Raw genomic sequence first — 26117 nt, 5'->3', positions numbered from 1 at the left:
CACCCATTACATTTACTGCCTTTGAAACGTACCCACGGCATTATTTTGCAATAGTGTCATAAACGACAAAACTGGACTACTAAAAGGTGAAATCAGGTTGTCCTCACAGCGACAAATCCAGGTTTAGTATGGGCACAGACAACTACCATGACTATGCCTGGATACCTAGGGATGAGCGTCTCAATCCTGCCTTTGCTGTAGAGCAGCACACTGCCCCCACTGCTGGTGTGATGATTTTGGGAGCCATTGCATAAGACAGTCGGTCACCCCTGGTATTGGTACAAGGGACAATGACAGCGAACGCTCTACTTTTTTTTATTGCTAAGATTTTCTTTGCATTCTGACTCTATACATGATGTATTCAAAAAGACTGGTCCAGCTCTATAGTTCAATTCTGGTGTCCTATATTGAAATAGTAGCGTAGTTGAAAAGGGAGGCATGGGTGCGCTACAGGATGGTATGGCGTACGGACGCCTGAATATGGATTTCAACTTTGTGTTGTGACCCCTAAAAGAGAAAGAGCGTAAAAACCAACTGCAAAGTTGAAGAGCAGCATGTGAAAAGCAGAAATCTGCTTTCCGCGTCTCTATAAGACCCATGGGACCGTTGCTACAACTGGAGTAAGGAAAGAATACTTGAAGTGTCCTCCTTCTGCTACCACACATGTATGGAGCAGTCACGGGACTCTCAAATGTGAATCTCCTGCAGAGGATGGTGAATGACCTCCCGGATGATCTGTCCCTATCGTACAGGGGCCACAACACAAAATTGAAATCAATGTTCCAGGGTGTCGTGTGCCATACCCTTCTGTAGTGCATTCATACCTTCCTATTCAAGTACACTGTTATCTTACTATAGGACACCGGTATTGAGATATTGCACTCAGTCAGTCTTTTTGAAAACACCCTATATACATCAAATTTTATGCACCTATTCGAATGGGTAAAAACCTATAAACAAGTAGAGCTAAATAAGCGGTCATTTAAAAAAAATTAAGTGAAGAATGCCTTTTAGATAATTCACTTAACATTTAACCTAGTCACCTAAAACATTGGCCTTTAGTAACAGAACCTTGCACCAGTCACAGGCATATAGATTAAGCTCCCTTTACCATAATACATCTTTAATAATATAAAGAGACTATTAAATTGGCTTATGGCTTTCTAAGTAGGTAATAGGCTTGGAAAGATTATAAACTGGTCAAAGAAGAATGGTCCCTTCTTCCTCATTATAGAGGACCATACACATCTATGTCTAATATATAAGTAAGGCAAAGCTGCAGCGTGCTTCACCCTGTACAAGAATTGTGAGAAACCAAAATCTCTAGAAGTTAACCAAACTTTTGTGTGGCCCTCTCGGAATTTCAAAAACACATGCAGCTGTCAAGCATGGGCCATGATGTATGATTCCAGTCTATTGGGTGTGCAATTTAAAAAAAAAAAGGAAATCCTATGAACTGAGCATGAAAGAAGAAATTAGCGTCTTTAGACCATTTGGGAAAACTCTCAGGGAAGGAGTTAAGCAGATTCTCTGCGTTTTCCTAACACCAAAATGTGTAGGGTTTATGCTGCTTATTGAAACTTGGATGTGCAGTGGATGTTTTTCGCAATGTGAAATAAAAGTGGTGGGAGGGTGAGGTCAGAGGGGTACCAAAAACAAGAAAAATCTGTAATCACTCACAAGTGGTAAGCCACTGGGCGTACAACCAGCTTTGGAAATGTTTTTTTTTTTCAAAAGCATAATAAGCTTAGCTGAGGCCAAGTAAAGCTGAGGCCTCTAACACTCAGAAAGGCGCTATCACAAAGAAATCATAACACCATATAATACAGATTCAAGGACCTGAAGAGAAAGCCTTGCCTCGTATGAGCTCGGCTACATTTCAACAGTTGACATAGACCCTTGTTTACGAAGGAATTTCCTAGAGGTTAAACGTTACATAAAAAATAGAGCTGGATAGGGGATTAACTCCCACTGTAATAGAGAATATGCTGTTTGTATTCAAGAAAGTTCCATTAGCCAAACACTTAACTGGCTAATGTCCCATGAATGGGAATGCAAAGACCAGTACCAACTGTAAGTACACTTAAAATGTATATGTGATGTTTGCCTATGGTTGTAAGAAAACAGAAGCGAAAGCAAAGAATAAAAATAGACTAGACCAAGTAGGAACCACATTCATCTCTAAAGGGACTCTACAAAATGATGATATTTATCACCCATCCACATTATAAAAGTGATAACAGTCAGATTGTTGGAAGCCCCGATAGCTGGAAAGTTCTTGGCCGTTTTGGTTATCTTCATAAGGTTTGAACAGAGTGGTAGGGCAAAGAAGAATGGTCCCTCCTTCCCTCTCAGAGAAGAGCATCTCCGAAGCCTGGAGGACTGAACAAACACATTGAAGCATTACAGTTGCTATTACATCATTTGTCCTGTGGTGGCACTGCAGGGAGCTTGAACATCTGCTGATAGGTCCCCTCCCAGAATACAGCTGACCACTAAGTCCCTACACTGGGACACACCTAGCAAATTATTCCTGGTAGACCTTCCAAATCAAAAGGGATAGTCTAAACTGCATAACTCCTTTAGGGTTGTAGATCATTGATGGCATTTTCCGCTGACCCTGAAATCGGACACTAAAACATAGTTTTATTATATCATGATCTGATGATCTACTTTGAAAAGTGAGGGGGAATTGGGTGAATGAGTCAAGACATGAAACCACTGGCCTTTGCAGTTATGTCCAAGGCAAAACAATAACCATTGAACACACTTGGTAGCTGAGGGATAAATAATCATGTGAAGCATTAAACATACTACAGTTTTCATATTTGGTATATTCTGAATCCCTAGGGTAAATCACAAAGAGTATCTTCACAATACAAAAACAACCTAGATTTTATATTGCCTGCAGACATCAGTAAAAGAAAAAAATACATATCTCATTCCATTCTTATGACTGCTATCTTTTCTCCTTATTGAGAGCACCTAGAAGGTGAGTGAGGAGACTTATAAGGCCATTCATGCTCCTCTGGGAAATATGCAAATAAGGGAGATGGAATAATACATCTGCAGCACCACCTATTGGAAGGCAGCATTCCTGCAAGTCAATGTTATACATTTTATACAAGCCTGGTAAGGAATTGAAAGCCAAACCAGAATACATACACAGCGAGCTGTTTCGGGTGTATTGTTCAGTCTCTCTTATTTGCATATTATCCAGAGGAGCATGGATGTCCTTATAAGTCTCCTCACTCACTCACCTTCTAGTTGCGCTCTCTAAGGAGAAAAGATAGCGTACTTGACCCACATCATAGGCCTCTTGCTAGCCAAGCCAGAAACAGCCCGAAACAGCTGTCTGTGTATGGATTCTGGCTTGGCTTTCAATTCCCAGTCATTGTTACAAGGCTTGTATAACGAGTATAACATTGATTTACAGGAATGCTGCCTCCCAATAGGTGGTGCTGTAGAGGTATTGTTCCATCTTCCTTATTGGCATTCTTATGACTGGAATTTGTTAGGCGCAGTTACAGGGGTATTCAAACCTCAGACATACAGGCTTCAAGAAGTGGATAAGTTTTACAGAATTAGCCAAGAACCCTGTGCCATGTTGTTTCTGTAACTCCCATTAAAGTGAATGGGAGTTATGTGAACAGCATAGCACAGATGTAGGTTTCGTAAACAGCGCAGCTTGTGGTGCTATGCTTTTTCTGTAACTCCCATTGAAGTTGGGAGGTAGGAAAACAGCTTAGTACAGGGTGGTCCATAAAAACCACAGAACAGCCAGCAGGATGAGGGGAGGTGATATGGGGGCCCAGATGAGAATACTGCCATAATGACAGCATGTTACTAAATATTCTGTGTTCTCATTGGTAACTACTGGGCTACACTGCAACTTTAGTCACTAGAAAGCATGCTGAAGATCAAATCTTAGAGAAGGCGCTCAAGTAGCCGTTTCCCACTCTTCCATAAATCCCTATGGATAGTGGACTGCATATTCTAATCTCGCTTTCCAAGAACTGGGATTTTGGGCCCCTTATTCTCGTCAGTGGTGGTGGTAGGGGTCACTAATATTTCCACTTCAAATAGTCACATAATCGCAAGTGAAGTTGAGCAACATTACCAGATGTGTCTTAAAATCAGTTGCGCAATGCACGGATTGCCAAATTGACTAATACTTAAAAGGGGTTGTCTAGGACTTCGGGTATTTTTTTTTTTTCTTAATTGATTACCTACTCCTTAGGATAGGGCAGCAACAGATGATTGGCGAGGGTCTGCTGCTCGAGATCCCTGCAGATCTGCCGATTCCTGGCACCGCTGTCAGTATGGACACCACAGGAAGCAGAACACGCCATCCTGTATTGCAGTGGCCTGGTTTGGTGCTACAGGCATACTCCTGGCTGAATTCAATAGGAGCTGCACCTGCAATACAGATAGCACAATCTGCTTTCTGCACTGATAATGGTGCCAGGAATCAGCTGATCAGCAGGAATCTCAAGTGGCAGACCCCCCCATCAATCATTTATTGATGATCTGTCCCAAGAGCAGGTTATCAATGGAGAACCCCAATGTCCCGGGCAACCCTTTAGGCTGCCCGTCCACAGCCGTAACGGAATATGGCTAGCAATATTCTGCCACGGGGGAGGAGAGGGGGAGTACTGACGACTCTCCGCGGTGAGCCTATGTAATAGATTGGCTCATCGCGGATAATCGTGGCAAATCGCAGCATACCACGATTTGAATCCCACAAGCGTTGAATCCCTATGATTCTCCACTCGTGGACGTTGGGCTGGCCTTTCCATAGTTAGCCTATGGATCTTGCAATGAAAACTCGCCCATGGACAGGCAGCCTTTGGGTGAATGCAGATGGCCGGGTTGGATTCTGGCTGCGAGATTCTTGCAGCAGGATGCGACCTATGCCCCTGCATTGACCTTTTGCTTACTTGTCCAGGGTGTCTTTTCTCTGCGTTCTGCGATGTCCCGGCTGGCGCACAGCCGCACATGCGCAGTGGAGAGCCAGCGTGTCAGTGATGATGCGGCAGTGTGAGCCTCTGTGAGTCTCACACTGAAATAGGACATGCCATGAACTAATGCAATCCTATGCCAGCGTGTAACGGTGGAAATTCTGCACGAAATCTCACTGCGGAATTTCCGCCCATACGCATTCAGCCTTACATGAGCTGCATTTAGTCAGTGTAAATATGTTTACAATTCATTCACAATCTCTGTTATTTTATTATACATCTTAGTATATTTGAATGAAATTAAATGGAATTCAGTAAAAACTATGCTGAAATTACACAATATCAAAGAAAACATACTATAGGCCATTTGAGTGAAGTTATACAAAAATGGGTAATGGTTTGCACTTACTTCTGGTCTTAGAGTAGCCTTTAGGCAGGCCTGGCATATAGGACCATTGCGAGAGAAGTTTAGGGGAAGACTACGAGTCTTGTTCTGGCAGGTCTGTTCTTCACACAAAAGCCAACCCTAAAAGAGCAAGATAAACATTAAAAAAGCTTTATTTACGTGATCTGGGAGTAATATCTCAATTATACTCGACATACCACAAAACGTCACATCACATGTAATTTATATTACATTGACTTATTTAACAGCTCCAATTTATTCAATGTCTCATGAAATTTACCACAGTTACCCACAACCCACTGCATTTGCCTCTGTATACATCAATCAGCTACACAACAAGCAGAAAACTACAGTAAAATATTTAAAATGCCTTTAGACATTAAAGACAAAGAGGCTAATTAATAAGAAACATTCAGGTGTTTGGTTGACCACTAAAATAAAATCATCTATATATCTATAGTTTTCTACCTGGCAATGCACCAGAGAAGCAGCTGAGCATGCCAAGTGACGTTTCGACACAGCCAAAGCCACGTGGGCAATTTGCCCTTTTTTTTCATTCCCAGCATATGCTACTGTAGATACCTCCAGTTTTAGTAAATACTTCTATATCCCATAGTATTTCTCTAAGACCTGTTCTTTGATCTCTGCATTATGCAGTTCCTTTATTATTCTTCCTGTCAATTTAGGAATAAACTGACAACCGGGTGTTACCTTTCCCCTTGTCAACGTGAAATCACAGAACTACCATTAAATTGCCACTTTCAATCTGTTCCCTAATAACGGCCAATGTAATGACAATCAAATTTGTAAAATACTTTTAACAAAACTGTCACATTCCTCTAAAGTGCTGGCGACTAGGTGTCTCCGTTCTGTATAACTTGTCCACTGCCTGTTATCACGAGAAATCCAGCTTTAGCAGACATGAATGCTGATTGCAGAGAGAGAAGACAGAGAAAACGGGGCAGACTGGGCTGAGGGGAAGGGAGGTTGTGGCGGCAGACGCCCCCGGGCCGCTCCTCCAGGTGCTTAGGGTCACCCGATGTCCCAAGTTGTGCTTCGGTTGCTTCTTCCTGCTTGTGTCCTGACTTCAGCTGCAACACAACTCAGAATGTGGAGTGGCCCTGCTACACACAGGAGCTTTAGAACAGGAAGTGGATGGGCGAGAGCCTGATGCTTTCAGCATTACAATGCAGGTGGCGCAACGATGTCACTACATTAGTAGATTAGGTAAGCATAGTTTTATTTATTTTTTTAGTTTAGGGACTATATAGTTACGGAGGATACTTGGAGATGTTAAAGAGGTACTTGGAGACACAGTTGCAGTTTAGGAGGCACTTGGGGTCACTATTACTGGGGCACAGTTACTACTGAGGGGGCACTTGGGGATATTAATAGGGCACAATTACTACTAAGAGGGCTCTTGGTGGCATTAATACTATTAAAGATGCTGTACAAAGATTACAATCATTCTTTTTCCATAGGAAAGGGGATAACTTGCCGATTAGTGGAGGTCTCACTGCCAAGACCCCTCCTGATCTGAAAAACAGTGGTTCCGTGTCCTCAGTCCTAAATGCAGAGTTACTGCATCCCCTGCAGTGAGGTGGAGACTGAATGGAGCGCATGGTTAACAAAAGGCCTGAAAACCAGTTGGAGGGTCAATTTTCTGCCAAGCCAAATGACTGCGTATAAAAAGAGCATGCTAGAGAGGCAGAGTCACTCAAAAGCAAAGATGGTCAAAGGTTCACTAATCTGTGGAAAACGGTCTAAAAACTATGGAAAAATTCTAAAAAATTATCCTCAAATGTAAAATTGTGAAAACCTTGAATACCCCACCATCTACTATACATATTATCAAAAAATTCTGAGAATCTTGAGAAATTCAGGTGCACAGGAGACAAGGCAGACGATCAGGATGCTTGAGATCTACATGCTCTCAGGCATCACTGTATTAAAACAGGCATGATTCAAAAATGCAAATCACTGCATGGGCTCAGGGATTATTCCAGAAATTGAGAGCTTTGTCATACAAGTGATTTTTTAGCACATGATTAGGCGCACTTTAAATTTTTTTTTTAAATCAAACAACACGTGTAAAAAAAACACGTAACCAAAGCTTTAAAAAAAAAATAGTGCATCCCTATTGAAAGCAATAGGAGAGGTTCGCTATTCCCTGCTGCGGCTGTGACAGCTGCAGCAGGGTATTCCTTGGATGTGAAACCCCTGAATGAATGGCCAATCAGAGGCAGCACTTCCAGGAGGTGGGGATTTTTCAATCCCTGGCCAGAAGAAATTAAGAGGACCAGTGCCGTAGAGCCAGACAGTGTGTCTAGCTGATTGTTCTCTCCTCCCCCTCCCCCCCCCCCCCCCTGCAGCTTGGGCTTATTTAAGGGCTTTGACAGTAGGTTTTCCTAGTGTCAAAGTTGCATCCTATCGCACAAAAAAATGCGTTTTCGTGCGATGCAAAGCTTTGCTTTTTTTTTTTTAAATGCTGTCCTGTCTTTTGCAGGTGCGATTTTGTTCGCACTTGTAAAAATTGGACATGGGAACGCATTCATTAGAAAGCATTGGTTCTAATAAAACCGCTTTACCTCACTTTCGAGACTTTTACAGACTGATGGAAAAAGAAGGGGATGCTACGCAATTGTAGACATGGCCCTGTGCCAACTTTTTTGAGATGTGTTGTTGCCAATTTCTAAACGAGTTCATTTAAAAAAAAATGAAATGGCAAACGGTCTCCCTTTCAACTCGTGATATATGTTGTATTGTGCATAAAGTATGGTTATATGACATTTCCAAATCATGGCTTTTTTTTTAAATTTATTTACATTTTACACAACGTCTCAACTTTTTTGGAATTGGGGTTGTACAAGGAGGTTCATTGGTAGGTGTTGTAACCATCTCTTGTCCACTATCTCATGGAATTAGTGTGGGAGTTACAAGGACATTCCTGTTCAGGATCGCCCTTGTCAGGGCAGTAGTCCTGTTTGTGAGATAAGATATCTATAATAAGGTGAGAATTCCCCCTCCCTATTCATGCTTCCATTAAATCCTTTTAATTTTATTTCTCTTGATAATTTTTTTTCTACAGTTTGTATTATGTTCTTTGATAGCATTAGGACTTCTGATGGTTTTTAAAGAGAATCTGTCAGGTTAAAAATGCTGTTCAAACTGCAGGCATCGGGTTATAGAGCAGGAGGAGCTGAGCAGATTGATATATAGTTTTATGAGGGAAGCAGTATAATTTGCATATCATTCATTTAAAGCTCTACACATTCCGACCTGTGTGGTCCACTGGGCAGTCATATCAGTGATTGTTAGCTGTATAAGGTAGTTTTCAAAAATCGCTGCTAGGAAAGCAGACTGGATCATTTAGCTCATTTTGTGCAGAGTTTAAATGAATAAAATACAAGTTATACTGAATCCCCAGGATATTCAAGCTAATAGGTTCCCTATAAAAAGGGTCTTCCGGGACTAGACCATAGATGACCTATCCTCAGTATAGGTCAGCGAGTTGATCAGCAGACGTCCACTGCTCAGAATCCCCGCTGATCAGCTAAATGAAGTGACTGCAGCACCCCGATAACCGCAACAGCCACTTCAATCCACACCAGGCCCAGGACAGTACATCGTATAGTGGTAGTGCCTGGCATAGAAACTCAATCCTGTTCACTTGAGTGGGACAGAGCTGCTCTCAGATCATGTGACTGATGAATATAATGTCATAGGTGTAAAAAGAGGTTGTGTTGATCACATGAGCACCATGGCTTCTTCAATCAATTGACTGGCAGAGACCTCGAGTGGTGGACCCTCAGTGATCTAGTATTGATCCCGAGGATAGATAATCAAGGGTTCAGTCCCAAAATAAAACCACCTATAAAAGGCATATTACAATAAAGGTTCATTTTTAATGGTAGTCGGACTGCGATCTTTAGTTTTCTTTGGCTTACATGATGCACTGAGCCTTCTGAGCGCTCTCTTGTCAGTGACTTTCCCTTGTCAATGTGAAATGTGGTTATACAGTTAAACAGTGGGAGCACTGACTAGACAGTGTCAGAAAGTGGGTGCATGCCACTCTGTATCTGGCATTTTTTTACTGACTGCCAACCTATTAGGTTTTCACATATGGCAGACCTTGGTGTGAGGCGGAAAACGCTCCTATTTCCCCATTACAATAAGTAATGTGTCAAGAATCATAAGTAACAAAACAAAGAACCAGCGACCATTGGCAAGTGACTGGAGTGTATCACCAATGCAAGAAATGCACCCACAGAAGCAGGACACTACCGTTTTGTATCAAAGAGTGTCATATGTAAAACAATCCCTGTCCGCCCCATCAATACACTGACTTGACTGGCTTTAGATCAACAGGCCTATCACTAGACTGCAGAGCATCTTGTCTCTCACAGCTTACCGGTGGGACTAGTGATACTGGTGGTGTCCTTGAGTATGGCTACCCTATGGTACTTTATGCACATTGGCTAATAGACACGCAAACAGGTGTGGGGACAACATGAGGGCACACAATATGGCGGCAATAACATTTTAAAGGGATGCAAATGTGAGATGGTATAGTGCCTGTGCAGCTTTACCTGTTGCAAGGCAACATCCCTATAAAATAATGACCGACCTAACAGGCCTTGCAATATGACTAAGGATATAAGCCAAATCCCAATCTTCCCAGTCAGGAAACTATACCCATGTACAGAAAGCAGTTTCACGTTAGATTTGTGCGCCCGTTCAAGAGCTTCTACGCCCCCAGATGATAGCGTATATAGGCCAGGCCGTGAAAACGCCAGCCAATATATGCTCGTGGGAAAGAGCCCTCATAGTGTATAGGAAAGCACAGCAGGCTGCAGTTTCCTATATAATGGTAGACCAGGAACGGTATACAGCATGGTATATATGTGGTATTTTTGCATTGCAGCCAATGGCTGATGAAGGTTACTGTATGGCTATACAGTGACATACATCATGTAACACCTCCAAATTACACACCAAGCATAAGGTAAACACAGCCCAACGCAAAGTACCATATACTCCAAATGTCAAATATTAACAATCCAGTTATTTATTGGCAATACATCCTCCCTGCTTCTAGCACAAAATTATCACTTTTTTTTCACTTGGACTGAAAATTTCACAGCTTTACTGATTCTGTATATAAAATACATCAGAAAATACAAAGAAATTTGGACAACTATTTCCAAGGAGGTTACATAAATAATGTATTTGGAAGATTCAAGCAGTCTGAGTAAGTACATCAAAAATTATAAGTCCCAACTGTGTAACATTTTAACTGTTTTAATGGCTGATATTTTGTTTTTTCCAAAAATACTTTAAAAGGAGTACAAGCGGCTTACAAGGCGTTTAAGCCTTAAAAATGGACCGAATTCATAAGCTGTCAGATGCTAAATGCTGAAAAACTAAATTGTTGAATTTCAAAGACTTTAAATTTATGTGACCTTGTATGATTTGCTTCGTTTTCACTCGCTCAATAAAGAATAATTGAAGAATTAAAACGTTTCTTGCCATTTGCAGATTGTAAACTGGTACAAAATGTCATTATTTTGCATAAGAGCTGACACAGCATTTTACGCAGCATTACTGCCATCCATTTTAAGGATAGTTGTTTTTTTGTTTTTTTACAGAATGCATTTGAATGGAATAGTGCAGTTTACTAGGCTATTCCATTTAGAAATCTGTATCCCGGACAAACACCAAGCCAAACCGAGGTTAAGAGGGCCTTCATTCGATGAGTGGAGTCTATAGATCTGTTTAATGTATGGGACAGATTTATCATTAATAGCTTATATTTAGACAGCTTAAAACTAAACCAGGAAGACAAAAGATTGGTACAAATCTACCCCAGTGGCTCAGATTTGGTGCGTCTTAACACGACAGATGCTTCTGCTTACACCAACTCTTGGCTGGCTTACTTCAGGCCAATACATTGCACCAAAATTTTGAAGCAATTTAAGACTCCAAGCCACCCCCCCCCCCCCCTTTTTTTTTTTTTTAAAGATACTTTACAAAACTTTCTAAGGAGGAACAAAAATCTCAATAAATCTGATGCAAGGCATGTACATTGTTTTTTTCTTTTTTTTTTTTGGGGGGGGGGGGGGGGAGGGGTAAACCGAGCCATAATTCTGGTACATGTCACTGGGTCAAGTCTCCCCATTGTGATTTACTCAACCATAAGCAGCTGAGGAACTCACTGCATTTTTTTTTTGTTTGTTTTTTTAACAGATCTACTCTACTTACAAAAATGTTTTTAAAAATAAGTATATTCTAATCAGTAACCCACTACCACATACTGTACTGGCAACATTTATTAATTGTCACCTCTATTAATCCCCCCCTCTTCCCAAAAGCAGAAATTTCCACTTCACGTTTTCAATTCTATTACATTCTAAGGTAAACACTGCGGCCAGATGTTAGCTGGAAGGCAACAGGTTAATATGAAATGTGCTACAAACAGTGCATTTTTTCCATTTTTGGTGTTATTTTTGTTGGGTCATTGGTGTATTCTTCTTCTAAAATACTGCAATGCTCTAGTTATGGCATTTTTTCAGCTGTTTTTCTGTATGCTCTCCTATAGGGCAGACAGTAAAGGATAAAGGGCACATAAATGCATAAATCCAAATGAAATTCATGGCATTAATCACCACATAAAAGCTGTGTGACCAGGAAGTATCCAACATCTTTTCCGTTTTGCATTGGCCTCTCAATACAAAATGACAATCTCTTTGGTGAAGCTGTAGAAGGTCGATAGTGGATGCTCATCTCATGCAGAATAACTAGTGACAACCACAGAGGATGTGATCAGATAATCACCGATGGCTGATGGGAGGTGGAAGAGAAGGCATGTACAGAAAGGAAGATACCAGCTGGAAAAACAGCAACTTTCTGCAATGTTTTTTGCTATCAGATTACCTAATTACTCAATCTGAATATAGTTGTTATGACAGTCTTAATTGCCCAGGGCATATACATGGAACCGCTGGAAAACTGGGATTGGGTTTATATAGTTCTCAATGATTAGATTACTTTTTTTTTGTGGAATAAGCCAGCAAAAAAAATCGGAGTCCGACTTCCTCTGCTGAAATCAGTGTTTCCCAAACTGCAGTCCTCACGACGCCCCCACTCCCCCAAATTCACTCATACAGGAAAAACTGTGAATCTCTGATGGATAGAACCCAGGGTCCTGTTACCTCCTCCCACTCGGCACTGTTAAAGAAAAATACTGAATCTACTAACATTTTCTCATCATTTGCACTTCAATCACACTATCTTTACATGTACAGATCGTAGAATAGGATCAATATCAACCTAGATTGGTTTATGGTGAATGGTTAAGTGATCCAATTGAAATCTTTCAGAAAACTGATCTGACATGTGGAAAAAATTGACTGTCAATCACAACCACAGTGTAAACATCAACTAAGATACAACTTCATGACAGGGAACAGAAAGGTATTTCAGGTAAGGAGAATGAGAATTGGTTCTATCCCAACAAAACAATCTGTAGGTGCTAAATGGGCAACGCAGACCAAGTTCACCTTTTGCAAATTTAGTCTAATTGGTCAGAATCTTTTGTCAAACCCTACTTTTAGGAGAAGCATAGGAGACCTGATTGGGCCGATTTAAGTCCCTACCTCAGTTCAAAGACCATGGAAACATCTCCATATAGATTTCCGCAGTCTTATTAAGAAAAGTGAACAGAGGTAGGGACATAAACCGGCTCGATCAGGTCTCCTATGCTTCTCTAAGCAGGGTTCTGATCAAACTAGACCAATCTTGCAAATTATTAAATTGGTCCGGCTCTGGATCAAAGATAAGATCTAGAAAGAGATTGTATAGATGAGCTACATGAAATAAAAACGGTCAGGCTAGAGTTTAGTGATCTGAACCCTCCCCAAAAGAAAGGCCATGTGAATTTTGGATTATTGTATAGAAAGTTTAAATTTTTCTGTAGTAACAGAAAAATGAAATCCCCCCCAAGTTACGGCACACTCAATGGAAACCAATACTGAACAGAAAAACAAATGGCTACGTTGAACGTTCTGCATGTATTTAGCCGTAGCTTGGGGAAAAAAAGGAGTGAAAACACCTGTAGTAAAAGCAAATAGCTACTAGATCGTAAACAAGTCAATAAAAATGTTCCAGCCATTTGTAGGGAAGAATCTATTGCCTTCTCCCCAGTTTTAATTAACAATAAAAAGGTCTCTTTGTTTATCACACCTCTATTCAGGCCTGATTTAGGGTTGTTTGCGCTTCCTATCTGATAGTCTCGTTTCACAAATGACTAACACCATATTGTTAGCAGAAATTAACCATTACAGAAGAGTACAGCAACATTGAACTGTACATGGAAAAGTATACACAGCTTGTACATTGTACCTAGATACACCGTTTATTATGTTACAGCTGTTATTTTTATAAGGCAACTTTCATACTGCATTTAGACACGATTATCGCTCGAAAAGGTTTTTGAGTGATTTTTGAGCAATAATCATTGTGTTCTTTTTTACAGCGCAAGGTGATCGCTCAAACGTTGAGCGATCACCTTGCGCTCGGAGCGGGGAATGCAGAAGACAAGCGGGGTGTCCCAGCTTGTCTTTTGCACCCACCTGTTTTCTGCACGGAGCGCCGGGCCTTTATACAGCCGAGCGCTCCGAGCGGGATATGGAGAACACAGCTCTGTTCTTCTCACCCCGCCTGTCATCATGGAGCCTGATACAGCGGAAACAATAGTATCAGCTGTATCCCGCTGTGAATTCCTGATAGATCAGCGATGTCAGTGCAGTTGGACACAACAATTAGTGCTCAAAAGATGGCTGAGCGATTTTTCAGCGAAAATCGTTGTGTCTAAAAGGGCCTTTAATGGCATCCCAATGTATAGGTTTAATGATGCCTAAAAGTCACATCCATCACCCAGAGGCTATAATGATGTCCCAAATGAAAACCATCCATTAAAAACATGCCATTATAGCCTATATAGATGAGGTACGCCACTGTTAGGGATCAGTTTAATGCATCCGTCACCCACAGGCTACAGTAGCATCAGTTTAACAGATAAGTCATGACAATGCTCTAGGCTAATACACAGGAGCCATGGACTCCTAAAATGAAAAATACAGAGGCTAAATACAATTTTTAGTTGCCATATTTAAGATTATATATATATATATATATAATTTTAAAATAAAAGACTTAGTATACATTACATATACTCATCCGATGATAAACCCCCACCCCACAGAATATCTGCATAGCTGGAGTGAGGCAACCCTAGTATATATCCAGAGCATCCTCCAGGAATATAATAATCACATCTAGAACACGTCTCATCACATAATCATAATGCCCACCATAAGCACATTCAAGGGCCCCCTTAGTCCAATAACGCGTGCACCCACCCCACCTGCCTAAGGGTGTATTCACATGGGTGCTTGCAAATTCAATCTGTGAAAAAAGTGGCAAAATTTTGCCCACAATTGTCATGCGCTTTTGCGATTTTTCCGTCCCGCTTCCTTTTTTTTTTTTTTTAACAAACACAAAATTAGGAAGTGGTTTTATATTGTATGGTTGCCATGGGTACATACATTTAAAACAGATCGCACTTGCATCATATACCCATACGCAATGCACCCAGAACATCTTACCAAGAAAGGCAACGCTGCAATTTTTTAAAATTTTACTCAGACTGTTCACCAGAGTTTAAAAAAGACCAGACGGCAGATGCATAACCTCCCAACAAATCACAAACTGGAGCCAGATCCATTTGATGTACGCTCTGCAGGGCTTTCTGGAATGCACTGTGAAAGTAGCCTGCGGCCCAAATGTCCACGGGCGGATCTAATTTGTGGCAGATCTGCAAATCAAGCCGCCCATAGGGATACATGGGTGTCCGCAAATGAAATAAAATGTGATTGTTCTCAATAAGTGAAACCAGGTAATCTTGTAGATATTATACCTTTTAAATGGCCAACAAAAATACATGATGTTATAGCGAGCTTCCCAACCAACACAGGGTTCCTCTTCAGGCTTCTTCATGTATTTTTGTTAGCCATTAAAAGGTATTACATCTACAAAATTACTTGGTTTCTCTTTCTGAGAACAATCAGTTTACTCTACTGGCTAATACAGCACCAAACTTTTTTCATTACAAATGAAATAAAGCATCCGGAAAAAAATTAGACAAAAATCGCAGCATGCTCTCTTTCACTGCGGATCCTGCATGGATGGAAGCCATCTGATTCATAGCTTGTCCGAAATTGAATTGAGGGTTGACTGCAAATTCCGCGGGAAAGCAGGAGTTAAAACAAAACACTTCCACTGCGCATGAGCGGCACCCTTGCGCAGTGAAGAAAGGAGAAGACGAGGATGGGCAAGTAAAAGTCCCGCACTGTCCTCAGCCACAGGCAGAGTCGCTTTTTTCGCTGCAGGCTCCTGCATGTGGAATCCGATCCGACCGTGGACATGAGGCCTTAGTGTAAAGAGCAACCCATTTGCTATTTAGCTAAAAATCCAGTTCTGAGAGAAACCAAGTATATACAATGGCTGGTTCATCCCTTACATAAAACTAGAAGCACCATTTAGGGTTCATTCACATCAGCTTCGAAGGTTCTATTTGGAACCGCAGTCAATAAATTCGGTTATAAAAACAGGATGGAATAATGCAGCATGCAGCGCTATTTCATCTGGTAAAAAGCTGGAAGCTCGGGCAGAAGCCAAATGGACCCTATTATAGTCAATGGGATTCATTTGGTTTCATAACTTAGCAGTGCATGCAGGTAAACGTTGGATTATCCCACAGTGTTTGAGAAGAACACAACTTAAGGTTTTGCACCCTTAATCTATTGATGCCCTATGAATGCAGGCACAGTTTCTATTCACGTAGGTGGGAACAGAGCCTGCAGTGCCATTCTGGGCTGCTGTACTGTGTACAGAGCTGTGCATTTCCAGCATACAACAGCTCTGGTGGAGCCCCACTGATCCATTAATGACCCGAGGGTTGGTTATTGATAGGTTGAACTTGGAGAATACCTTCTTAAAGGGGTATTTCAGGCACAAACTAAAGTGGGATGTAAATTATCACAATAAGTCATGTTCTAATAGGTTCACTGCTTTTGGTCTAGCTATGTTCTTCATTTTTTATCTATGTCATGTGACCCTCTGCCTTAAAAATATCTCCACTTCCTCCGATATCTTGTCTACATTTGCTACTTCCTCCCCTCTCCGCAGCCTCCAACATCCTGTGAGCAGTGGATGATGGGAGGACAGGAGCGGAAGCACTGCAATGTGTTGCTCATGTGCAGCTCAGAGTGCTGGAAGCTCCTGTCTGTCTGCTTCAGCAGCACTGAGTGGGAGGGAGGTTGGTGCTGGTAAGTTGTAGGACCTGTGAGCTGTGGGCGGAGCTACAGAACTGGCCAGTAAATCAGCTCTATGCATGCTGGATGCTGTAAATAACAGTCTGTTGTTGTGTTATCATGCATCACTTATGCAGTAAACCGCAGCAGATCGGTAGCTACACAAGATGAAGAACAATGTGCAGTGCAGCAGATAAAGGTGCAGATTGTTGCTGTATCTCTTGGATTTCAGCATTTTCACAGTTTCCATTTTGTGCCTGGAAAACCCCTCTAAGGCCATGTTCATATCCCATCTTTACATCAAAGTCGGCATATAGTCCAAACATATCCATAGTCTGCCATGGACCAAGCAAATGACACTTGAGTGTCCTTTTGGCATGTCCTTGGCATACTTTCCTATTGTTGCACTAACAAAGTCTAGTATGCTTATCCTGCTAAAAAGTTAAAACAGGAAAGTGGGGACTCAGAAATGGCAGCAGACTGGTAAGGTGAGAATTCCGCTTTTTGTGATTGTACAGCATTGTTTTTTTCCCCAATGTCCGAGCATTGGATAATCCCCTTAAGATGGTAAATACGTTTTACAACAAAAAGCATTATTATTTTGCAAAGTCAAGCACAAATTCAAGATGCTCCAGACCACTTTATTGTAAAATAGAAATCCTGGCAGGAAAATAGTTAAAGTAGTATCTAGGGCAGAAAATTACTGGGCAATGTTTGTTCATTTAACTTTAATTATTTTGTCCTTGAGAACAGTGCTAATGAAACCGAATTTCTTCTGTGCTTTTAAATAATGGTTTCAATGGACTGTAAACAGGGCCAAGCAGAGACAAGAGAACTGGCTGAGCCTGGAGGTTGCTAGGTGATGCACTATGTAAACCCACAAACTCATTAAACGTTTACTTAGCTTTTAGGCAACTCTCTCAGGCCCTCCAAAGTTTTTAGGACATTACCGACTTAGAAGGCCATTTGAAGGCAATGTCATGAAACTGATTAGTTAGACCTTTCTCAAACTACATGTCCTTATTGGAAAGCCCAGAAAAAAAAAAATTACTAAACCAACTCCGATTTCCTAGATTAGGCCTGGGCAATTCTGGATGTGCAACGAGCAAACATCCAACGTCGTCTTTGTCTTCTTCTAAAAAGTTCAATGCTGTACAACATCTGTTGCTGCAATTTTCTTGGTGTTGTATTTTCTGCCACAAAAATACACAAAACGATTAGAAGTAGAGGAGGCAACAATTATAGATATTTAAAAAACAAAAACTAAGTAAACCTCTGTACCACGCTCCGCTCTAGAAACGGCACAACCCTTTACCGCTAAGGCGTTCTTCACAGTTGTGCCGCGGGGTTCCGTTTGGGTTTCCACAATGCGTTCCAGAATTTTTAACAGCAAGTGCGGTCTGGTCTGCAAACTATTTTCGGTCGTGAAAGATATCAGAAGCCCAACAAACCCCATTTGGCAATTGGGCTCTTAAAGAAACATTGGCTCAGTCACAGTGGCCATGGCTCTGCTATGAACTAAAGCAATGAGCAGTGAATTCTAATTGGTTTGCCTTTAACATGTTATCCTTGCTGTCCAGCTAGATAATACTATGTTGCACCCATAACTTTTACAAGCTATTCCATTATATGTATGTATTTAAGATATGCCGAACTAGCATTACTGGTCACAAATAAATCCTATAAATGGTAGGAAAAATAATTATTATTTTTGTAATCTTTTTTTTTTGGGACTCACCATCTTTTTGCACCTCTCTTTGAAGGCAGCATCAGATAGTGACAGCCACACTGATTACAGTAATGTGTCTGCTGTGTGTATAGGTGCAATACATTCTGAGAAATTTGCATTTCATCAGTGGCAGCACATGCATAGAGGACTACTTGAAGTAGTCCTGGATATTCATTGATTGACAGCTTTCTGCCTATTAAGAATCTTTCACATGGGACAGAATAGACATTAGGAAGCACCACAGTTACCTACAGATTTTGGTGCAGAATCGAAACTGGCTGAAAACCTGCCTGCGATTCTGCATCAAAAACCACAGATCGACATGCGGATTTTAGTGCGGAGTACCGCAGCTACGGATTTGGTTCTGTCCTGCGGTGTAATTCCGTTCCGTAAGGTCCCCTACTGTGCAGAGAGAGAAAGCTGCCAATCATTGATGGAAGGGCGGGGTGGGTGTGGCTAGCTGCAGCTCATGAATATGCAGGACTAGTTCTGTGTCTGGCTGCTACTAATGCAAGTTTCTCCCAAACTACTGCACAGATCTACACAGCAGACATATCACCGTAATGAGTGTGACAGGCGCTACCTTAGGGTGCGTTCAGTGAGGACTGCAAAAACATGGCGACAGATTCCCTTTAAGCCTTAACATTTTCTTTTGCAAAGAATAGCCTATTGTCAAACTAATATAGTCTAAAGTTAAACTACAAGTTTGTGAATAAATCGTGGCACAATCCCAGTAGTTACGGCTGTGGTATTTTTGTACCCACGCCAGTTTAGGTCTATCTATGCTGACATCTACAAAGCAATGGATCGGAGAAATACATGGAATATTTTGTGTCATGCCCATTTGTATTTAGCAGTCACAGTCCGACTTTTCAATGTAACTGTTGGTTGTAAGTGAACTTTGTCCTCAGCAAAGGAGCAGCTGATGTGAGATTGTTCACCAAGAGCACTTTATTAGATCATCAGTCAGAGTTTCACAAGCACATGGATGAAACGTAGCATGTTGGCGCTAATATACTAGGGGACTACCAGTTAACTGCATAGACCGCTGAGAACTTTCCACGTACTAAACTCTTGAAAAAGCACCATCTCCGCAGCTTAAATGCAGCTGCCTTTTTCAATGCAGCAAATGGGTAAATTTGACAAAAAAGCCACCATTAAGACTACATGAAAGGCTCAAGGCAACATCCTTTCAAAGCTTTGTACTTCAGTAATCAACAGATGTACTTATTCACCCCCCTTCCCTCCTCCTAACCAAACCCGATCAAGAACTATTTCTGAATGGTAGGAAATAATTCCACTTTGTACATCTTTTAGTTAATCAAGACTTTCTATTCAGCAATTTGACCTTTTGTTCAAAACAGGATTATCAGTTTTTTCGCCAGTTACCAAGGGCGACTCGCATGGTGAACATAATTGCAATAATTTGCAAAACACCATGGCAACCCACATTACAACTAGGTAAATACTGGTCTTTTGTGCTACATTGTTATTTTCAGAGATGCTGAAGTCAAAGAACGAGTGACAAATGAACACAAAATTTATATTTGCTTTGTCTCAAAAGAGAAGAAAATTGATAACAAGAATTGGGGGAAACCAACTACAGCTGTAATTTCTAACTTGATTAATTAGGATGGTAACAGTCCTTAACAGTATATTCAACAAACAGCCCTGACTTTGTCTCTCCACCCACCTCTCCCCTTAAGAGCACCACCAGTCTTACCCTCCCCTCCTTTTCACCTCCACCCCAGACACATTTTTTCAGCCTGGAGAACAAACATCCCCATTTGCTCTTTTCTTCAACTTAATGGAATCCTTAATTACAGAATACTGTTCCCCTGCTCTTCATTACACTGAAAACAGAGACTGCCAGAGCAGACAGGGGTAGCTACAGTCAACTCGCTTGCTTCTCTTGGACCCAGCAGGCTCGACGACAGACCACATTTTTCGCACATCAGCAGCTGTTCCACTACAGACAAAAAGCGGTGAAAAAAAAAACCCTGGCTACTTATCACTAAAGCTTCTAGAGGATATTTTATTAAATTCTGAGTGTAGAGATGGGAAAACATTCCAAAAGACAAGGAAACGAATCCAAAAAGACATCAGTAGATTTACTTCTAGAAACTGTCCCAAGTCCTCTTATTACTTTTGATGTCTGTTGCAGGCAGCTATCTAGGACAAAAAGTGCAAAAGGCACTGGGGCTGATATACTATGGAAATACGCCAGTCTCCTGACGCACATTGTTCAAGAAAAAACAGTCTTAACTGTTTTTTACAACATTTATCATGTGTTTTTGAACATTTTCAGACAGACATTTTTTACTGCTCATCCGACAAGGGGTGTAGCCTAAATGTGTCACTGTGCCCCAAAAACTGTGCCAACTTATTGCATAATTTTTGGCTTAAACTAAGCCAACTAATAAGAGCTATAAAAAGTTAGATAAGAAAATCTAAAAATTCAAGAGATTCATCATTCAGCAGAACAACTGGAGCATTTTAAGATTGCTCACTCTAAATTTGCGTTGTCTACCTAATAGACAAGATTAGTAAATCTTCCTAAGTATTTATTTTAAAAAGGATAACCACTAAAACATGTGCTATTTAATGTGTATTCTGGAGACACAAATTCATGCAGTTTGTTGGTATTACAAAAAGTGGAAAGAACCAGTCTTGCACTCACCTGAGTGGTCTTCTCCTATGGTGCACCGTGGATGTTCTTCTGCTGTCTGCACTCCACTGTCGATTCCAGCCACCTCATTGGCTGATCGGCACCATGTGACGGGGCGGAGCTACACGATGACGCTGAGAAGGGGGAGGAGCCAGGACACAGCTCGTGAGCCCGGACCCTCCAGAAGAGGATTCCTCTCTGCGCAAGTGCGACTGTTGCGGCGACCAGAGAAGTTTGGTCGTCGCCATGGAGACGGGGACGCCAGCATCGGGAGGGGGTAAGTATATAACTTCTGTATGGCCAATATTTAATGCACGATGTATATTACAAAGTGCATTAATATGGCCATACAGAAGTGCATAACTGCACTTGCGTCTGCAGGACAACCCCTTTATGGGATTGTCCCAGGAAAACTAGTTATTCGCCCATAAGATAGGGAATAACCTGTTGATCAGTAGGCCAAGAATGTTGGGACCTGCAATAATCCTGAGAATGGGGTCCAAATTGTCCCACAATGAAGGCAACGGCGGTCAGATATGTGCACCGCCTATCCATCCAGTCGAAGGAACTGCAGAAGACAGCAGAGTGCTTGAACTCAGTGGTTAGACTAAAACGGATGGAGTGGTGGTGTACATATGTGACCGTCGCTGTATTCATTGCGGGATGTTCTCTTCGTTGGTTCCCCCATTGATCAGCAGGTTATCTCCTGTATAGTGGATAACTTGTTTTCATGGAACAACTCCTTAAAAGACTCCCATACACATTATACAAACGTTGTCCAGTTCTGCAGATTTTCATTAAAAGTGGATGTCTCATCTGTGCATGGAGACCTTCCATCCTTCCCCAACAAATGTCAGGAAAAGGAAGGATTGGGTATAATCAATCTCAATGCCCAATCCTTATGCCCACTGGGGTTGCACCTCCTCCAGAGATGTCTGGCTGAGGCTTTCTCCACTGTTCTTTTGAACACACATGAAGGATCGGCCGAAGCAACGTTTTGCGTGTGGGGAAGCCGTAAGAAATAGCCTTCAGTCATCAGCTGTTGAAGATGTACGGGCACTTTTCCCCATGGGTCACATTCTACTAGTTCCCAAATACTTCTCTTGTATGACGCCTGCTGGGTCCTGTTGCTGTTTCTAAAAACACGTACAGCAGAGGTCCTGATGCACAAAAGCAGAGTATTAAAATAATGTCAAAAAATGGTGCCGAGTTGAAGATGGCCATGGAGTCCATGCAGTGGAGCGGTCTGAAATGTGTAGTAAAATCTCAATATTTTTCCAACTGTATGTAAAGCACAGCAGACTGCAGTACACATCTTTTTCCACAACTGGATTTAACCGATGGCGTATGCCTATATAATGGCATGTGTCAGATCCTTCTGTCAGGAAATCTTCCCGGCATACACTTCTAAAGAGCGTCTCAAACGCAGTGTCTACAGAGCCCAAGTGTACCGTAATGTTGCCTAATAAGGCCCAGAGAGTGAAGTAAGGCTCTATTCACACTTGTGTTATTACCAGTCTTTATTTGCCCCATTTTTTAAAAATTTCCATTCCATCTCTAGCCCTAAACTTTTCCTTTTGGAAAGTGTCCAGAATGTTGAAAGCTTAACCAACCGAATTAAGCCATACAATGCTGAATAGCGTTTGCAAAATTAAAATATGGAGTATATGAAACCATCAGAAGAATGGCTGGTATTAGTACCTACTGTATTTTAGGCAAGACTACACTAAACTCCTTGAGCGCCATATTTGCACAGGTGCATATGTTCACAAGCACTTGTGTTCTAACAACATAGATATGAACAAATACAGATGAACTCTGCACTAGCTTTTATAAACCTCCATGTTAAAGATTAATTTACGCTACATGAACAGAGATGCAGGTCAAACTGTATTAGGAGGAACGCTACTTTTAGAACTATACGTTAGAGTGAACCCATTTATTGCAGTCAGCAACAATCTGAACTATCAATAATAATTTGTTTTAATAACCCATGCTGCTATATGGGTCATTTACTTCAACCTGTATATTTAGACTTTACGCACTTGGGATCCCTTTTCTACAGATAAGTATTAAAGCACCTTCTGATTCTGGACAAACAAATATGGCTGCACAACTTCTCTGACTACATGATGCATGCGGTGAATTAGTAGTTCTTCATTAGTCTAGAAATCTACACGCTGCTCTGACTGAACAGTGCGGCCCACACGAGCAGTGCTGCCCAGTCAGAGTAGCATGCAGTGCCTTAGACTACCGACACATACTATTACACAACGTAAATCAGGGAAAGAAGTGGTATGGCCATCTTTGTTTCTCTAGGACCAAAGGATCGCTTCAAATGACAACCATACCATTCTATGGGCTTGTAATGTACAATGATCAACCTTGATATTGTGGATGAACATGCAAATTTGATCAAGTTATGTGCTATGAACTTTGGATTTTTATGCGGTTAGTATAAGCAACAATTATACATTTTTATGCAGATATGCTGAAGCATGTGTTTGACAATATCACCTATCAACGAGTGGGATATATTAGGCAGCAAGTAGAGAAAATGGGCAAGCATAAGGGCCTGAGTGACTTTGATCAGGGTTTAAATTGTGATGGGTAGCGGACTGAATCCCCAAAACGGTATGCAGTCGTTAATACCTACTAAAATTAGTCCAAGAAATGACGACCGGTAAACCAGTAACAGGGTCATACGGGACTAAGGCGAGCCCCTTATCCAGTAATTCAACAGTAGATCTACTGCAGCACAAATAGCTGAAAAAGTTACTGCAGGCTATGATAGTAAGCGGTTAGAACGCATTGTGCATTACAGCTTGCTCTGTATGGGGCTGTGCAGCAGCAAACCAATCACATTTGACATTCAGACTCCTGTCCACTGACAAAATCATGCATTAGAACTGGAATATTAAATAATGGAAGAAAGTTACCTAGTCTGACAAATCACATTTTCTTTTACATCATCTGGTTTGCAGCATGCATTTGCATTACTTACATGGAGAAAAGATGGTACCAGATTTCCCTATCAGAATATGGCAAGCTAGCAGAAACAGTATGATGCTTTGGGCAAGGTTCTGCTGAGAAACCTTAGATCCTGGAGTTTATTCAGATGCTACTTTGACACATGTACACAAAGTACACCCCCTTATGACAATGTTGTTCCTGAATCGCAGTGATCTCTTACAGCAGGATAATGCCCTCTGTCATACAGCAAAAACTGTTCAGAAAAGGTTTGAAGAACATGATGAAGAATTCAAAATCTTGACTTGGCCACCACACTCACGAGATCTTAATCTGATCATACTTCTCTGTAAGGTGCTATATAACACAAGTCTGATCCATGGAGGCCGCACCAGACAACTTACAGGACATAATCTTCTTGGTGCAGGATACCACAGAACACCTTCAGAAGTCTTGGGAGTCAATGTATCAAGTCAAAGCTGTTTTTGGACACAAGGGGGACCTATACAATATCAAGCAGCAGGTTTAAAGGTTACAGACGATTGCTATATTTTACATGCAGACACGGGAGATGGAATAAATCCTCCACAGTGACATCTATTGAAAGGCAGCATTCCTTCAAGCCAAAGTCAGACTTTTTATACAATCCTTGTTACAATGACCGGGAATTAAAAGCAAAGCCAGACTCCATGTACACACAGCTGTTTCAGGGTTTTTGCCCTTTATCAGTGTACAGTAGGAGTCTGGCTTTGCTAGTGAGAGGCCTGGGATGGGGGTCAGAAACGCTATCTTTTCTCCTTAGTTTATAGTATAGTTGCTCTCCCTAAGTGAGGAGACTCAAATGGCCACGTACGCTCCTCTGGCACTGTGGAGGATTTATCCCATCTCCCTTATTAGCATATTACCCAGAGGAGCGTGCGTGGCCATTTGAGTCTCCTCACTTAGTTTATAGTATAGTTGCTCTTCCTAAGGAGAAAAGATAGCGTTTCTGACCCCCATGCAGACACAGCATGTTGGATTACAGAGACATCTCCGACAGGGAATATGTACTTGTAGGCCCTCCCGTGTTTCATCTTGCAGGTCAGACACACAACAGCATGATTTATGGTAGTTCTATTCCAATTAGGTTGGAATAACTAGATAGGTGCAGGGCATCAACTAATCTAGATTATAAGTAGGACATAGACAAAATTCTTACACAAAAATTTATAAAAGACCATGTTTCGCTCTAAGGTTAATTGACTGTTGCAGTAATGAACAGACAGCAGTACTTTGTAGTTCACAAATGAAAATATTAGCGGGAAAACCAAACGTAAAACTGGTTCTCAACATTTCTACATATTACATTGACTGCCTCCCCATAAAAACAGTTCAATAATTAATAAACCAGCTGCATAAGTAGGTATAAAAACAAACCATATAAAAGCGGTCAAGTCAGATACTAGAAGACTAAGCTCATAGACTACACGTCAAATAGTTCAAAGGAGATTTGAGATGTAGAAGAAAACACCCGGAGCATCTACTGGTACAAGTCATTCAGCAGGCAAAAGCTTGATGATACATGATCACATGGGAACCATATGAACAGGTGGACTAATATGCATGCTTCCTTCTCACATTTGTGGGACAATCTTCTTGTCATCTTTGTGGTTGAGCCAAGACACTAAATGTATGTAGCACACAGAAGGTGTGACAAGAATCTCCACCAGCCAGCTGGGCATACGAATTATCTAGGATTAAACGACTGAAACAAGCAAACTGCTAACTGCCTGATACACTTCTAACCTCTGAAACATTATACAAGGTCTCGAGCACAGAAATACAAAGATCCTGGTTCTGCCCAAGGACAAGTGCAGAGAGATTAAGGGTGGGATCTTAATGTCTGGACTAGATTGTATTACAGTAGAGTCTTCTGAAATAACGCATTCTATTTTGCTGTAGGACTCACTGCGTTTGTAGAAACCTTTATAAAAAAAAAAAAAGTGCGCAAAACAGAAAAATGGATATAGAA

The 26117-nt window shown here is 41.3% G+C and overlaps 1 protein-coding gene across 1 annotated transcript in view; it reads right to left on the bottom strand.

Moving 5' to 3' along the window:
• Window positions 1–26117, bottom strand: part of POLA1 (DNA polymerase alpha 1, catalytic subunit) — a 278247-nt gene that overhangs the window by 64173 nt on the left and 187957 nt on the right. Inside the window, exon 34 of the mRNA XM_066599857.1 lies at window positions 5371–5487. Coding sequence (XP_066455954.1) covers window positions 5371–5487 — 117 coding nt within the window. The remainder of the gene's footprint in view (window positions 1–5370; window positions 5488–26117) is intronic.

The sequence above is a fragment of the Eleutherodactylus coqui genome, chromosome 4, assembly GCF_035609145.1.
Source record: "Eleutherodactylus coqui strain aEleCoq1 chromosome 4, aEleCoq1.hap1, whole genome shotgun sequence".
Classification (NCBI taxonomy): domain Eukaryota; kingdom Metazoa; phylum Chordata; class Amphibia; order Anura; family Eleutherodactylidae; genus Eleutherodactylus; species Eleutherodactylus coqui.
Note: the sequence above shows the minus strand (reverse complement) of the source record. Positions and strands in the feature narration are given on the sequence as shown.